Source organism: Rhamphochromis sp. 'chilingali' (genome assembly GCF_963969265.1).
Source record: "Rhamphochromis sp. 'chilingali' genome assembly, chromosome: 3".
In the NCBI taxonomy this organism is placed as follows: Eukaryota; Metazoa; Chordata; class Actinopteri; order Cichliformes; family Cichlidae; genus Rhamphochromis; species Rhamphochromis sp. 'chilingali'.
Window position 1 is genome coordinate 25,977,948 of NC_137931.1, and position 18,352 is coordinate 25,996,299.

Below are 18,352 nucleotides of genomic sequence, written 5' to 3' on the forward strand. Positions count from 1 at the left end.
GCCTAAAAATCACAGGAATCCAGAAAACCAAAACTAGGGGCTTAGAGAAGTTAGGAAACTGCAGCTGGAAACCTTTCAAGTCAAATCTCAGAGGTACTCACCATCAATGGGAGCGATGTAGTCAGACAGGTGGGCCCCCGCCGTGGCCCCGGCCCCTTGCATGAGCAGCTCGCTATAGGGGCTCCGGTGGCTCGCCATTAGGTGATAATACTCAGCCGGACTGGCTCCAGGTGGAGGAGGAGGAAGTCCAAACAGCCCACGGTCTTTCAAATGCTCGTGGGCCACTGCAGGAGCAAGCAGAGAGGGTGCGAATGAGCAGAGTTAAAGAAAGCTATGAGAACAGGAAATTAGGACAGGGAGGATAGATGGATGCAGGGATGGAGTGAATGGCTAAACAGGAGGAGGGAGGGAAGGGGGAGAGGGGCAAATTCCTGGTGCCTCACACTGAGGGGATCTCTGAATGGGGAGAGGGGCCAGTGGGGTGGAGCTGGATCGCTGATGTGCAACAGCCCGTGTAGGTGCTCCCACCCACCAACCCCCCATTTCTTCAGTCACACAAGGAAAACAAGTCTTTATGTTGTTGGTGTATGTTAAGGTCAAAGACTCCGGAGTGTAAATATTAGTTCTGATTTACTGATTATTTTGATGGACAGTGGAGGAACTTTCACATCATGAGTTTAGTTACCTAATTTCACTACTTTTTCTTCAGTTTTTAAGGTGGTTGCAGCCACTTAATTAATCTGCCAATTAATCTAGTTTATAGATTTTAAAGGCAGCCTACAGCTACTTTATAATGCAAACTCGTGAATCGTATTGGTGTTAACATCTGCACATAGTAAGATCCTTTTAAATGTGTCAGCACCTCAAAGTCTGAATTATGAATCTGTTTTTCTCCTCCACGTCCTCACATTGTGTCTTGCTCCCTTTTTTCAGGCTCTCTACCTCCTGCTCGAGTCCTAATCGATCTTTCAGACGACATCAGGCCTCTGGGCGTAAAAAAGAGCAGACGCCGTGCTCGTGCTGACTTCATAGCTGAAGTAGCTGCCCTTAATTCGCCCTCACAGGATCACATTTCCACCTTAAAAACTTCTGAATGATGACCAGAGAGCTAGTTAATCAGATGAAGCTGTGGGAAAAGAGACGCAGTGCAGGAAGAGAGCCAGCAGGTTAAAAACTGCAGAACCTCCGAAAAACAAAAAGATGCTTATTTAAACGGGCTCCAGTTGACTTTTTTCACATATTACATTTCTTTGTTGCCAAAGTGTCCTTTAACAGCGATGTGAAAATAACAGGAAGTCACATCTCCATGCTGAGGTGAATAAAGAGGTCACCTGGAAGGCTAGCAGTCTTCATTTCCAAACTCAACACCTTGTCTTTCAACAATCTTTTCTCCTTCGGTGCAGCTTTATCACGGGCCGATCTCAGGTGCGGCTGCTTATTTCACATTAAAAGGTTTGCCACATTACCACTGACAGACTGTAAAAGAAGATTTATACCCCGTCCCACCACCGCGCTCCAATCTGTTATTGTAATTCAGCGCTGAGGAAAGAGTTGTCATCACGTCCGGGTAGATTTTGAGGAGGGGTGGGGGGTTGTTGAGGGTTTGCCAGCACTGTTTTATCAATTTCAACTTAGTGTTTCTAAAAGAATCCTCTTAGTATCAATGTGGAAGGATGAGGAGGTCAAGGTTTCCCTGCAGAAAGACCCCAAAACATGTCACCAAACACTTCAAACCCAGACTGCCGACTGAGTCATAAGTAGTTCCTTCTAAAATCACAATATTACTTAACGATGCTCCAAAGGAGTTTTCAACCAGTGGAAATAAAACCATAAAGTTTTATGATAAATACAAAATATAACTAGCCTAACATGCTTGGAGGTTATTTGGCTTGAAGGTTAAAGATATGGCTTCATATCTTTGGATTTATTCAAAAGAATTTAAAATATCTACATTTTTAAAAAGATACTTCTCATACACTAGTTTTTGGCTTGGTTATGGTACATTCAATTGGTATACTTTTATTCATATAGCTCCAGCTCACATCAAAAGTCACCTCAAGGCACTTATATTGTAATGTTAAGAGCCTGCAGTTTGGTTTCTTAGAAAGAAACCAATTAAAAATGTATTATTAGTTTTTATATTTGGCTTTTAGACTGGTTTTGTCCATGGTTTTGAATGGCATTTGACTGGATTTTGGAGTTGGTTTCACACTTGGATTAGATAAGCTTCAGTTTAGCTGGGATTTGTTTTTGATTTCAGCTTAAAGACTAGTTAGACATATTAAAATGGTTACATGTATCCACAATTAGAAGGAGACAAAGCAAATATCCTTCTCCAATACCTGATAATCTGCAGAGATCCTCCAATAAGTGATTTGTCCAAAGCGTGAATGAATTATGAAAATGCACAAAAAAATATTAACTGACTCGTATTTGTTTTGTCTGCCAGCTTGGGAAGATGGCAGTGAAAAACAGTTATATAAAAGTAAATAAGGATTTTAAGGTCCTGAAGTTAAACTAAGGCAAAGATGGTAAAATGTGTAAATGATGTATAAAGCTTAAAAATCCATTGAAATAATGTTACATTTTACAACAATATAGATTGAATTTGTCCCCTGAAAACTGATTGGACAACGTGGAAGAGTAAAAGCAGACAGAGAAATAAATGTCTTTCTTTGTCTCATAGATAAAAAAGAGAAGATGGGTGAACTTACAGTCCGCAGGGCTGAGTCCTCGGGCCGCTGAGATCATGGATAGGGTGGGGCTGCTGTGCACAGAGCGCAGGTAGTGCTCCATGTGAGGGCTGACATAGGGGTGAGGCGGGCTGAAGGGAGAGTCACCCGTGGCCACTGCAGCTGGCGAGAGGCGAATCAGGGAGATGTCGGAGATGACGGGGCTGCCGGCCAAACCTGCAGGGCTGGAACAGAAAAGACAAATTATATGCAAACTGCTGCATACTGCAGTTGATCTTTACACTTCTTTAACCCAATCAGCAACCAGCTCCAGAGGTTATGTTCACACTTTTCTAACAATGGAGCAAAGACGAATTGGATATACAAACATAATACTTGTTAGCTTCCAGATTTAGAATCTCCCCCCTTAAAAGCTGCGTGCCATCAACATGAAGCACGCTTTGACACGACCACCTGAAGCGCCCTCGCACTCCACAAACTCCTGCGGTGACGGTGAGTAATCCACCTGCGAACCCAATCCTCCCAGCATCCACCTCAGTGTACACAGAGTGTTGAGAGTGATATCACGTCTAACGCGGTTCCTCTATCGAGCTTTTGATCTGGGAGAGGAGGAGGAAGGGGTGAGATCAGGGTCATGGGACGAGCAGACAGTGGGGGAGGAAGTGCTGCACGGCGAGGAGAACAGCCTCTACAGATTACACTTGTGTCCACGGGGCATTTTGTGGGCGTCTTTCACCTGTGTAAGGTTATCTGGAAGACGGCTGATTCTGCGGTTTTGGGGAAGATGAGCCTGATAAAAGAATGCAAAGCTGACACCTTTGTCCTGAATCTGTGAACTTCAGAGTTACACAAATATATGCACAAAAGTATATTTTTACTAAATGTGAAGTGAGCAAGCTTTGAAAAACTGGAGATGTTCTCAGAGTTCTTCTGTCAGATTTGCTTGTCACAGTCATTTCATCTCAGACTGACACCATGAGGTTCAGATCAGGGCACGATTTTTGGATTGCATGTCTGTACTTGGTTTTACACATGCCATACACTGCTTTTGCACTTGGTTTTAGACAAGCTTCCACTTTGTCTTTGATTTAAGATACGTTTCAGACTTTGTAATGCCAGGTTTTATTCTTGATTTCATATTTAGGTGTTAACTTGGCTTCGGACTGCTTTGTGCATAGTTTAGACTGTTTTTGACATTATTTGAGGTTTTTTCACTCTCACTGTTGTCTTCGGTCTTAGTTTCATACATTTTTGACTAGATTCATTCTAATTTGGACTTTGTTTTACACTGTGGTTTGAACTTGGCTTTAGATCAGGTGTTGGACTAATTTGTTTATCTTATTTTATTCTTCCTTTTTATATGATTTCTAACATGGCGTTGCACTTCATTTCGAACCTCTTTGCACATGGTTTTGGATTACATACGGACTTTTATTTTAGGTTTTTCAGCTCACCTTTGGGCCATTTGGGACTTGGCTTTGGAGATTTTTGCTGGGTTTGGCTAAAACAGCTGGATTTTCAGCTGTTTTAAACTAGTTTCTTGACGTGTCTTTGGTCCTCACATACTTTTAGCCTGGTTTTGCTCCAGTTTAGAGTTGGGTTTTAGACTCATTTTGGAGTTGGTTATCTTATAATTTTATTTTTGACTTTGTATTTGGTTTAGGACTTGACTGCAGATTTAGTTTTGAACTTCATAGTTTTAGGACTGGCTTTTGGCTTGATTTCACTTTATTCTTCACTTCGTCTTTGGATTGTGACTCAGGTTTGGGCTCATTAGAATTCCACTGGTTCTGGAGCATTTTGTATAAGTTGGAGCAAAAGTTGTATGGATTTGTTGAAGCAGAACTTCCTCGAACAATCAGAAAACAGTACTCACTGGATGCACTTCCAGTTCTGTCAGTACATGTATAGCTCTGTAACGGGCTTCATTGTGTTGAGTTGCCAGGCTTTTTTCTATGCTAGGTGTGGCTGTCCCTGGTCTATCTTGGCTATGTCCTCAGTGATAGTATTAAACATATCTATAAAATAAAATACAGCAGGTTTCCAAAGTGCTTGGAAGTCCAGAGGGGCTTTGTCAAAGTGGTAAAAATCAATGAGTAATTCAAGAGAAAGAGAGAGTTCATAGTTTGAAGGTGCACTTTTTGATTAAACCATAGCATGTGTTTTAAAAAATAGAAATTTTATCCTGAAAGCCAATGGTTAATGGAGAACATGATGCAGGAAGAGAAAATAAAAGTTCTATCATCAAGTATTAATTGAACTAAAATGTGCTGATCTCATGTTTCACCACGACAGCGGAATTTCAAAGAGTCGCTGCCAAAGTCAATCATCGGTGTCAGCAAAAACCTCTCGTGAAGGAGGAAAGTTTCTCAGCTAGATGAAAAGAATTCTTTTATTTCTTATTAACCACAGACTCAAAAGACCTTTCGGGGTTTTGACCAATTTCAAAGTTAGAAATGTCAATAAAACTACTGAAAATTTAATCAAAATGAAAAAGTTCTTATCATTATTCATTCAAGTGGTTTGAATCTGAACCCACAGCTGATGTTTCAGTCAGTCATCTCCACATCTGTGCGACGACCTCTGCTTAACGTTCACCAAATCTTTTCTATCTCTCACATGGCTGCTTCATTAAAAATACACTCTCTCCCTTGTCCGTCCATCCAACAAAGACTTGACTGCCTCACAGCCAGAGCGTTGGATTGCATCACGACTGAGGCAATGTTTTTCTGTCTCCCCATGCACACGATAAAGATCTGATTTTCCACCCAAAAACATAATCAGCCCCTCGGTCTGTTTGAAATATTAACACTCTCGTCATGTAACAGCCTGAGGCCTGTCTGTCTTTGAATCCAGCCTAAGTTGGGTTGTTTACCATGATAACAAGCTCCTCCAACAATCACAGTCTGAATCAGATGAGAATATAAATATTTCTCTCTTTAAATCTAACCTGAAAGCTTTGTTTAAGAACACTAAGAGCTAGTCATGTAATATTCAGATGTTCAGAAGGTGCCAGCAGGCTGCAGGTTGAGCACAATGCTCCACCTTCGAAGCGTGTCCTGGTTTGGCGCCATGCAGCAGGCTGAGACAGGAAGGAGCCGCCCGGGAGAGGCGGAAATAGGTGGTGGTTACAAAGAGGATCCCTGTCTTCTGTCTCGTGAGAAAAAAATGTAATCTTATGGTATACATCTCAGTTCTTCAAATTATACTGAGCGCAATTTGTTTTATGCATCGGGAGACTTTTTTCATCTACTGTTACTTCTTTTACAGCTGCTTTTCTATCTGCAAGCATTCAAATCTGATCTAATTCAACTTAAATGTACAACACACATTTCTGAACTCTCAAAAGTTTTTACATCACTGCATGCAATGAAGCGGCAACTTCTTCAACTGAAAAATGCAGCGCCGCAAAGAAGTGCAGTTCCTCTAATGGCCACTTGAAACCGGCTTTAAAGGTAAGTTAGTGCTCACAGATATTAAAATGTTAAATTTTACAGTAGAAGCAATCAGGCCATTAACTGCAGGCAAAATACACTGCAGTGTCATTTTAACCTGGCAAAGTTCATAAATTTGACTTTTATGTCTGATGATTTCTGAGACTGTTTTTGCAAATCTAATGCTTTCTATGTAAAAAATAATCTAATTTTAATTTTAGCACAAATTAATGACTTTAAACTTGAAATTCTGAATGTTTTCTCTGATTATCACCCCCTCTGCTCTGTTTTTAGCTTACAGTGCACTATTATGCATTATTATACACATTAATCTTTACCTAGCTAAAGAACAGAAGTATAGCAGGATGTGGGACACAGTGCAACCAGCATGTTTTTCTTATCAACAAAGACTTCAGGTCCATTTAAATGCTCTCTTAGAGGAAATCTGCCAACCAGTTCTTTTACCGGATAACGGCAGATTCAAAAGGCCATATCAGCAGCAGCCATCTAGGTTGTTTTTTAGGCCTACTCTATATTAGATAAACGGCTGTGATTGGCCTGGTTTGAACAGGAGGAGGGCCAGAGGCATTCTGCACATAAGCTCTTGGATTCGTCTGGTTCCCAAGTTGTTAGTGCTGCTGATGGATCATGAAGTTAGACAATAAAAAACAGCCGAGCCGTGATTGCTCCTGTGTTTTACAAAGCTTTTAAACTGGAGGTAACAGACTGGCAGACAGACTCTGAAACATCAGTTTCACTGAGTTGATCTCTAATGCTATTATGACTCATTTCTGCTTAATTTTTCACAGTTAAACCTCCACATGAACAGCATATCTTCATATCTTGTCTTTTGATCCTCAAAAACTCCTGTGCAGTAAAAGATGCATCTGAGCTATATGGACTCTTCTGCATCCTTCTGTTTATTTTTGTTTTATTTGTGAGTGTGTGCGTGCACATATACATGGATGACACCAGAGATGAATTACAGTGTGACAGTGACTCTCGTCTCTGGTGTCGGGCCCGGCGAGCTCTCTGATTTAGATAAATCACGCCGTGCAGCAGCGCGCCACTGAATAAACTTCCACTGTAGGTTTATGAGTCTGCTGCGTGAAGCAGACCTCTCAAACTTAACAGGCAACAATGCCCCCTCCACCTCCTCCACCATCGCCAACCTGAAACCCCCAAACGCCTCATGAGGTAAAAGAAATGACCTAGATACAAACAAACAGAAGATGGGGCTGCAAATCACGGCCTGCTTCAGAAGTCAATTCATCATTTCATCCTCAGTTTGTTTTCTCTTCAAAGCTTTGAGGAGATTTATTTTATTTATGAGCGTTTCTAAAAACCAAATTTTAATGAAGTATGGATAAGTTTAGAAATTGAGTCTACACACTGATGTGTAGAAGTTGTGTTTATTGTTAAATAACATTTTTCTGGATGTCTTTCTATTAAATATTAAAACTGTGTTTTCCATTTGACATGTGAGGCAATGACAAATAAATAATAGAAATCAATGTTAACAAGCAGATGTAAGCCTAGCTTTAAATTGAAATTGAAAAAAAAAAACTTTGAGAAGCTTTTTTCTGAGCTGAAAAATTGTATGGACAGAGGTACCGTTTTAACATGAACATTGTATTCATTTTTGTTATATAGCTGTGAAACTGTGTCTCTTAGGTATCTGTTAGTTGTGGTGTGCCACAGGAGTCTGTTTCTGGGCCACATTTATTTTCTTTATATATGTTGTGCTTTCAAGTAATTTGAGTTACTGCTGAAGACACCCTGATAAACTATTGGCTCAAATTGTTGTCATAAATATTTTGTACTTGTAAATCAAATGCTTAGTTAGTTTTGTAACCTTGTAAACCAAAATATCTGAAAACTTTATGTTCGTGCATCTATAGATGAGAATTTGTGTGTGTAAAAAAATTTGTTTGTGAAAAATATTTGCAGAAGTTACAAATTCTTTTTGTTAAGGTCTGGTTACAGACACAAAGCAAAAAACTACTCTGCGCTTCCCTGGCTGTGTGTGAGTTTCAACTTACGAGTACGAATTTTGACCCAATTTTTCTTCCTTTCAGCTGATTGGTCAATGTCATGTCGATCACAAATTTGACAAATTTACAAAACTCAGTTCTAAGCTGGATGGACAGTATTTTTTTTTCCAAATGAACAGACTGAATCATCAAAATGAAATTAGTCACCTGAAACTAGCTGAAACTTGCTAAAAAATACTGTGTTTAACTACTAATTACAAACTGTTATCTCAGATGGTGAAAGAGTTTCAACAAGAATCTTTTGGAACAATGGTAGTACTAGCTTAACAAAGAGCAGGCTATTATCTCACTACAACTGATCACAAATGAAGGAGGGAAAATCTGAGTCGAATTTTTAACACACATACTGTTAGCTCATCAAGAAGACACTAAAAGCAACAGGAAGCATTTAGCTTAATTTAACACAAAGTCCATGTCTCATGAGCTGCTGTAACTCCTCGCTTATCTTTTTCCAGTGTATAAGGTATAGAAGGGAAATTTCTTGTTGGGTTCTAACTTGAAAATCTCTGTCATTAGCTGGTTCTCTGATAAAATTATGACTTTTGGAAATCTTGGTATCAGCTTCAATATTAATTTCAGTTTTGTCCAGCACATCATGAGTTTAGCATCTACAGACACAAAGGCATCTAAAAAAAACCATCCAATCGAACAGAACTGAGATGCTGGGCTTTTAACCAGGACAGAAAGAACTGAGTTTAGTATTTTACAACTTTCATTACTCTCCATTGCTGCAGAAAAAATCTATTAACAAATGTCTTGGAACAAGAATTCTGATCTTTTTTTCCATGTTGTCTGAGATCAATTTCCCCTTATTCTACTTTGGCTCCCCTGAAGAAGGCTTTCCATCTGTCCAGTCTCATACATACTGATGCATGTCCATAAAGTGGAGATTTTCTTCATTTAAACTGGAAAAACTTCCCATCTTTAGCCTGGATGGTCTGGAAATGGCAAGATGTTAATTATTTCTAATGCCTTAAATGGCATGTTTTCTAGCTACATCTCTGAGAGGTTTGTAGTTTGAGTCAAGCAACCAGCAGAAAAATAACAGGACCCTAACGTCTGGAACGATCTCCAGGAACTCAGATTGGTAGTGTAAAAACTTACTTTAAAGTTAAAGGAAAGTTGATCTTAAAAGCAACTTCTAGGGTAAAGACTTTCCTGATTTTGCTTGAGTTTTAGTCTTTTGTTATATCTTTCTTAAGTTTTATTTTCTTGCCCCTGTGAATCACTTTGTAATGTGGACTGTGTCAAAGTGCCGCACAAGCAGGTAAACTGTAGAGCAGGAGGAAAGTGTCCTTCATTGCCCCATCTACAGAACTAAAAATGTCTTCTCAAAAAAGTTACTTTGTTCCACCAAAAGTTTCAATATGTAGATCTGATCCCTGCCTTATACATGATGCTGTTTGCAGACTCGCTCCGTCCGCAGAGACACCATCACGGAGGAGGAAGTGTTCCTCATCTGCAACCTTCTTGCCTTACTGTCATCTGCCGGCAACAGCGAGGGAAGAAAAAGCGTCCTGTGCATCCGGTGGAGGGAAAAAAAGAAGAAGCTTTCCCTCGGCTGCTTTTTATGACAGGCCTGACAAAATAACCAGCCCTCTCATTACGGTATATGCAAACAATGATAAAGGGGACGGCGGCAAGATGTCATGTTAGACAATCAAGGAGGGGACCTCTGACACGCTGCCACGAGTGTGTAATAAAGTGCCGCGGCAGGCGACAAATGACACCGCACTTAATTTGCTGCGCAATGTTCCTGTAATTAGGTGAATTTGGCACAGGCAGGGGGGAGCGACAGCTAGATCAAGGTCTTGATGAATTAGGGGTCCACTGTCAAGATCAAATCACATTAATCAAGGTGGCCGAGTCCGCGGACAGCCATCCCCTCCCTACCCCCTCCCTCCCTTCTCCCAGCCGGCGTGATGAATAGCCCTGCTTCCGCCAGGCGCGAAGTATGCATCACCATCAAATCTGTGAATTTAAATGTAAGAGTACTATTTGGAGGATTCTATTGACTTTTTTTGTCCCGCCGCCAGTTTTTCTTCGGTGATAAAGTAACTCTGAAGTCTCCTCGTTGTTCAAAGTGTGCCACGAATGCGGCAGCCCCCTGCCTGATTTTATATAGCTCACTTTCTTAAAAGTTTACAATTAAGACGTGCAGTTTCTGTTTGTTGTTTTTGTTAAAATACTTTAAGTTTTATTATTTCACTACAGGTTTTCTAACACTAGCAGGCCTTCACTCCTGCTAACGATGTATTTTTTTGGGAGAAGACATTTGTCCTTATTCTAATTTGGGACACAGCAGGAATACTCCACTTCAGTCTTCAAGAGGCAGCACAAACCAGTCAAGTAATCATTAATCAAACTCTGTTTCTTTAGCATGTTTCATGCAGATCAGTGAAATTTAAAATGATTCAAAATCCAATAATTAAAACTAAATACAATAAAGAAAACACACACCTATAAAACAGAAAACACATTACAGCTACTTCTGAAACAAGTATAAACCTCTAATGTGTCAGGATTGGTTTCCCATTTTGGCTTTTTTACTAGCTCTTTGGGGGCAGGGGTAGGAAAACCATCTTTAGTGTTTCAAGATTGTCCCATTGACTGTGTATAATGTCTCTGCTCTAGTTTAAAGTCAATAAAACAAATACCCTCCTCCTGGTTTCTCTCTTGTTTTAATTGGGATTGCCAGTGTAGCTGCTCCTTACATACAAATTCATTCGAAGAGACCAACATGAAATTATAGTGATGGATTAAATCAAACATAAATCTTCCAATAATTATGAAATTTAATGCAATAATGGGGAAAAAACCTGCAGAACCACCTGAATGTCACTAATCTCAGATATTGCCATCTATCACCAGACCCTTAATTAACCTTAATGCCGTTTACATATTATCTTGACAGTTAATGTTATGAAGTAGCCATCACCAGACTCATATACTTCATCTAAAGGGTAGTGGGCGGGTCCCGAGTTAAACTTCAAATCCTGCAATTAAAGCAATTACCAATAAGAGTGAATCATCATAGTGTTGCTTACAGATGATCTTATGATCGGTGGGGTTTTCTCTCTACCTTACTATACTAGATACTAGAGTACCTGGAAATGACTGTTGTTGTGAATTGATGTTAAATAAATAAAAGTGAATTTAATTTTAACAAATAAAAATACACTTATCTGGGTCAAGATACAGGGATAGCAGTCTAAGCAGAGAAGCCCAGACCTCCCTCTCCCATCCCCAAGCCAGGCAAGAGATATAATCTCTCCAGCATGTCCCGGGTCTGCCCAGGAGGACATACCCAAAATCCCTCACCTAGAAGCATCCTAATCAGATATCACTTCAACAGACCTCAACCACCCCAAGAGACCAAGGCATCTACGGACAGACAATCAATGGAACATGTTAGCCACATGGTCCAACCCTCTAGTGGACCCATCATCCTTTTAGAGGAAAATCTAATAAAAATCAGAAACAGAAACAACGCTAAAACCTAGATCAGTGAAGTATGTATCTACATATAAAATATGTTGAGTCAAAGGCGGTTTGGACATGGATGATGGTTGACTTCACCACTTGAAAGAGTTCTGTTCCCCATTGGGGTTAACCTGACATCTCAATGACTTTTCCCAAATAGCTGGGAGGTTTAAGATTCCGATAGAATTCGTGGCTCCAGTTCCTGTGGGATAATGGCTTTATTGTAAAGTTTCTTTAGAAGTCTTTTTGGAGTTTTAAATTGTGTTAAATGGACCTCATCAGCAGATTGAGTTTGCAAAGCTGTTGTGAAGTTCATTCCTGACCTTGCAAATGACTCCAGCTGCTGATGAAACTCATGTATTTTGATCAAAAGCTCTCCATAAAAGTTGAAAACGTAAGGAGTGACTTTCCTAACCGCTGTTTTGAGAACCAACTTTAAACCAGACACATTTTCAGAGTCTTTCAAACTGTGAAATGAAGTGAAACCAAAGTCTCATTCAGTCTGCTGCACGGTTATAGGTTTTGGAGAATTCAGAGGAAAAATTCTGGTTTGACTTTTAAATAAAAGCAAGAACAAAACCGACACTGTGTTTTCTCAACAAAGTGAATTTCCCTAGAGAAAATAAATGGGATTTCATCTGCGACTGAACCTCACTGCAACCCAGAAGTCGGACTCACCACCAGCACTGAAGCCTGTTTTGTGACCTCTATACTCCAGGAGTTTAATTACGGTGCTAGCTCGGGGGCAACACGGCCTGCACCACACAGATTAGCTCCACAACAAGCCATTAATGAATATAAAGAGGTGCTGGGCGGAGGTGGGGTGTATTATGTCATCAGTGATGGATCCGGCCCTGCCGATCGCTGCTAATGGAGCGAGCTGCAGATTGACACCATCCAACTTAAATTTTATTTAACTTTTCACTTAGTCAGAAACAGAAAGGGAAATAAATATAGCTAGTAGTAGCCATAAATGTAACTCCACTCAGACACTGTGGGCATGTTTATTCTTATTTTTCACTGGTAGACCTGATCTGATATAACTTATTTCTTAAAAGGAAAACATCAATCTTTAAAGAGCTTTGCATTTACATAAGAAGTCCGTAAATCTTGTATCAAACTGAGGACAAAAACTTCCAGTGTAGTAAAACTTTAATACTTTCAACACCACTGAAAACAGGGAACCTCAGTTAAAGCTGGAAATCTTCGTCCTGCTGGTAAAATGCCTTGCTTAGTGGCACCTCAGCTATTAAAGGAGAATATTTTCCTCTCTTCTCAGTGAGATTTTTACCAGTTTGGATCCGAGCAGCTGAACTTCAGACTTCTCAAGCATCAGAGTGTTTCATCCCCAGACGGCTGGAGCCAGAAGAGCAAAGCTTGCCCACATAATCAAACTGTATCGGAAACAAGGGCTGTAGAGGGGAAATTTAGGAACTAGCATTGATTATTCACTTTGGAAGTCAGCATGTTGTCATCTGCTTTTGATATTGAACTTGGCAAACGTTCAGCTCTCATCAGCTAGCGTGCTATCACAGCAAATCCTCCAGAGTTAAAAAAAAAAAAAAAGAGAAAAAAACAACCTCTGTACTGTTCTGGAGTAACTGAATATGAAATAACTATTTGCATCAAGAAGATCTGATGACTTGAAGCCAGTTTAGTGAAGAAGCCTCTTTGGAGATAATTACCCAGAAAGAAGAAGAAGAAGGCGGTCACTTACCTGTGCATGGCATGGAGTGCGTGAGGCTCGTAGTGGTATCGCCCCTCGTGATGGCGCATGTCAATCGGGATCGGCGTGTGGAAGGTTGGGAAGATGTGGTGGGGGGCTACAACAACAGAGAGGCAAAGAAGAAGAAGAAGAAGAGAGTTAGCCGAGGAAGGCAGAGAGGGAGAGAGGAGACTTCAAAAAAAGAAGAGAGAAATTTCAAAGGCAAAAGGGCTACAATAAAGCAACATGAATTTCAGAGCAAGCTGAGCACTTTCGTGTAAAATATTGGCACTATCACACAAGAGAAGTGGAATAAATAAATAATCAAAGTTGTCCTAAGAAATCCTACATCTTGAACATAAAAGATATCCAACTGGGCTTTTGACAAAGACCTGCAGCTAGACGGTCTTTGAACTAGACGGGATGATGGACTGTGTGGAGGGAAGCTGCAGCCCCGACTCAAACTGGGACTGACAGCGCCGGGAAAATGCTTTCTTCTACTCACGCTCTTTCCATCCAAACAGCCTGAGTCTCCTCTGGAGCTCCAAACAGGCTCATAAAACACAGCTAAAGCCCTTAACTGACTCAACACAGAGTCCACACACTCCCCCTGTGTCGGGTGTAAACACAAGTGCATGTGTCTGACTGATTATTGGTTGTTTTTCCGGACATAATTACTGGAGGAGGAAATTGTGTGACTGTGCTTTCTGTTTCTGGGATTGAAGAGCCGGATGCATGGTTCCTGATCTGTGTTTGTCGGCTCAGTGTTGGGATAAATTACTGAGGTGTAATTCCAAAAACTTAAAACAACAAAGACCAGAGTATCTGGACTTTTTTTTCATCCGAGGCATGAGTCAAGCTCCAAAAACGCTGGAGCCTACATTTCCCATAAGGCAATTAAAGCTTTGGGGCCCTTGATTCTATAGTACATGATGGATGAATACCTGCTATCATCCAGGGAAAGGAAACAACATTCAGCTGTCCATATGGGAAGACACCTGAGTGAACATGCTAAATTGTTCATCAACACAAAGTGATGAAACATCCTCATCTCAGCCACAAATCCAACCCACACATCTCACTTCAAACTGCAATACAATAAATGTTGTACTCCTGCAGTTTCCCTGATCATGTTTCATGGTCCAGTGCGAGAAACCAACCTGAATGACAGTAGTTGCCATTAAGACAAAACCTGTTTCTCAAGCTCTTGCAACATCTCCCTTTGTATAATCTAAGGACCTCTGTATCATTCCACTGGTTTATCATTAAAATGACAATAGACTGGTGTCTTCAACCTGGCCATGCTGCATGCTTGAGGTTCAAAAAAATTGAGAAGTGAATGCTGAAACAACACCAAAGCTAAATGATTCAGGAGAGATTTGAAACTGTTAGTAAGCAAGACAGCCTGAGATGACAAAGTGATTTTGTAGCAAGCTTTGGCTGTGAAAGAACAAAGAAAGGCATTAGCTAAAATCTCTAAAGCTATCCACAATTGTAGCTAAGCTACAAACAATGACTAGCTAACAGAAAATCTAATTTTGATGTCACAGAAAGTCACAAAATGTTGACTTTGCCCACAAAAGATAAGTTACAAACCAGCTGCTGATTGGTGTTTTGTTGCATTCTAGCAGAGCCATGCTAATGGTTCCACATTTCCAGCCTTTATGCAACGCTAAGCTAATAACTGTAGCAACAGATGTCGTTTTGTTTTAATACAAGCAGAATTTCCAAACGCATCTAACTTTTTCCTGTAAACTCAGATTCCTCTTACATTAGATAAAAACTGTTTGTGTCAGATAAGCATGAAGACAAAGCCCAGGTTGTGTTTAATAAAGGTGCATTCCTGCTTCTCATTTACCCAGCCGTTTGTTTTTACAAGCTCTGAGCATCCTTTTAATGGCCCTTTTTATTTGTCATTAAGGCGCTGTTTTCCTTTCATGGGTTCTTCTCGGATCTGGGAAGTTTACCCAAAACATCAGAACTAATTAGCTGTTGCGATAACACGAAACCACAGAAGATGTCGTGTCTTTATTTTACCACCACATAAACAGAGCCTTTTGGGGGGTGGCTCGCTCAGCTTTATGGAGTTATGTTTCTTGTTAACATTTTTCTCAGGTTTTTAATCTGGAAAAGCTCCACGAGGGCATTGCCTGACTCTCTCTCTACATGGTTCTCTCATCGTCTCCTCGCTCGTCCTCGCTGCAGTTTTCACGTCCTGCTAATTGCATCCTGGTGTGTCTCGACTCCGGGCTGCCTGATCAGAGACGAAGAAGACAGAGAGCGAGGAGGAGGAGGTGAGCCAGCTGATCTCTGGATTGCATTAAAATTCTTCCTGTGTGACACACACACGCGCGCGCGCGGGCGCTCTTGCGGGCGCTCTTGCGGGAATCTCTCAGGGTGACCTGGGATTTGGGAGCGGCGGGGTCAGGGCCACGGATCATTATCTGCTCTCCACCGAGCGGGATAGGGATAACGTGGCCTCCTGGGGCCTCTAGGGGCCTCAGACCTGAGTGAGTCAGCATTCCAGGTCCATTCCTCTCACTCTGCCCCTGACAGCGTGACGGACAGCCCCGGTCCCTGAACGCCTGCAGAAATAGCCCACTTTACTTCATTTTGGGCCAGCCGCGGGGGGCCCGCGGGGGGCCCGCAGGGACGGGGGGCTGGATTCCTTCAGGCGACCAGCTCAGCCTTGTCACACCATCGTTTGGGCCGTGTTTGCTTTGGAGGAAGACGCGATTCAGAGGCTCTGCTGAGGAGGGAGCCGGTTTCCTGTCGCCGACAGTTGGAACGAGTGACTGCTTTCACTTTTTCAGTGTGGAAATGTCTCTGAATGAAGTGCTTGGGTCATCGCTGTCACTCATCAGAGCACGAGGGGGAATTAAGAAAGACGCTAAATGGGTTGTTTTGGTGCTTTCGCAACTGACCCGTTTGTTAAATAAACTCAGTTCAGTTTATTTAGGCGAGTGTGAACTCTGGTTATATGGTGAGAAGGACTGTGATATGGCTTCATGCAACTGAAACTCTGAATCAAAGGAGCAACATTAAACTTTGGAATATGGTTTTCTGGCAAATAACTTTTATTTATTCCCTTAATCGAGTCCCAGGGTTCTTGAAGAGCAGCTTTTAGTTCAGCAGTGTCTCATTACGATGAAACAGCGCAGAAAAAAACAAGAAAGTGTTTCTCTTTCATTCTACTCTGTTGTAGTCATCACGGAAGACTAAACCCTGCTTCCTGACGTTGACAAACACATCTGGTATTAATAAATGGAAATGCCACAAAAATGACAGCATGTACCAGTATAAACCGTCAGCTGAGCTGAGACATTATAAACACAGAGAGTTTAATCAAATGCTGGCTTCAAAACTCAGTGGAGAGCTGGTTTAGTCTCTGATATGACAAAAAACAGCAAAATAAAGTCCACCACAACTATAAAAAATCTGAGGTGATGCCTCTTTGTTCAATCAAGAGACCAAAAAGCAAAGAGACACAAATGGCAGTGAAGAGAAATGAATCGAAAGCAGCAATTTTCTGATTTGAACTCTGTAACCAGAGTTTTTTTTAATTATTTTTTTGTGAATCACACTCACATACAGTGTTTATATTAAGTGTTGCACTAGAAATCTCTCAAGTTCAAGGATGATAAAACATAAAGTGATTTAGTTGCATTCAATTCGTATGTAAGCAAAATTAAAAATAATAAGTTACCACAAATCTTTTTTTAATTTAGTAGAAATTGAAATGTTTGTCAGTGGGTAAACAATTAGTGTTGCTCACTCAGAAAAAGCAACTTATTCTTAGTCCTGTGTGCTTGCAATGAATAAGTTGTCCTAACGTGGTTATCGTAAATAAGCTTTACTTTGTTTTTTTTATTAGAATTGACAGTGCATTAGAGGCTGTGGTTACTCTTCTACTGATATTGGATTTAAACGTGATGAACTCACCCAGTGTGTGCGGGGCAAGGTCATATAAGCTCTTATAAACAGAACAAGCAAACTTGAATATTTTAACATTTTTAAAACTTAAAAATGGTATCATATTTCTGGAGTAGGAGACAGTAATGGACGGAAAAATGTTTTCCAATTAAATGAGGAATCAAATCGATAATTGATATCAATAATGGAACCGTATTTTATCTTTATCTTATCAATTCCCATCCTTAATTACTCAAACCAAGACTTCTTCCTAAATCAAACTAGTAGTTTTCCATGCCGAAAGTCATTTATATTGCCTAAACCTATACTGAACACAAATTTAATAAAGACATCTTAGTTTCTAAGCCCAACCAGGAGCTACAATCCAACACATACCACTGCTGTCCCACCAACCCCCTAACACAGACTTTGGAGGTCTAGGACCCGTATCTGTGGTGCACATGGAGGCGTAGACACTAAATGGGCATTTTGAAGTGAAAAGAAATGAAACAGCATTATGTGAAACTCCAACATGGCGAGGCACTGACTGTTCCTACCTTTTATTAACAAAGAGAGAGTGTGACCAAACAAGACCGAGGTCTTTATGATATACACAAGAGAAGATGAAGAAACGTCAGGAACAAAGTTCTGCTTCAGTGTGGCATGAAAGAGACAAACAGGTTTTACTTACAGTGTTAAAGATGTTTCTGTGGGATTTAAGAGCAGTTTGATAATGTGGTCAGTAACACCTGTGTTTACCTAATATTTCATGTGATGATGAAGATGAAGCAGACCTCAACAAACAAGCCAAATCTAATGAACCACAGGTGGGAGAGTCCTACTTTTCCTCCTCTTCTGAAAAAGTTCTGATGGTTATTAGTTTTTTATTGATTGGTTTCAAGTTGGATTTCAAAAAAAAAAAAAAAAGTCTTTAAATGGGTGAAACTGATCTGTGGTTAGCAGTGAAGACGCTTGTATCTGTTCCTGTGAGTTCCAGTCATGACTGACTCGTGTTAAGGGCGAAGCCGCCCCTTCCTCTTCCTCGCTGTTTGTCGTGGAAAAAGCCCCGCG

At 40.7% G+C, this 18,352-nt stretch overlaps 1 protein-coding gene across 2 annotated transcripts in view; it reads right to left on the reverse strand.

Annotated features, from left to right (window-relative positions):
• The window catches only part of LOC308393369 (zinc finger protein GLI2-like), a 98,929-nt gene that overhangs the window by 32,016 nt on the left and 48,561 nt on the right, over window positions 1–18,352 (reverse strand). For both annotated transcript variants that reach the window (XM_080877080.1, XM_080877079.1), the window contains exons 3-5: window positions 13,382–13,487; window positions 2,715–2,917; window positions 102–284 (exon numbers count right to left, since the gene is read on the reverse strand). In XM_080877080.1, coding sequence (XP_080733206.1) covers window positions 102–284; window positions 2,715–2,917; window positions 13,382–13,487 — 492 coding nt within the window. The remainder of the gene's footprint in view (window positions 1–101; window positions 285–2,714; window positions 2,918–13,381; window positions 13,488–18,352) is intronic.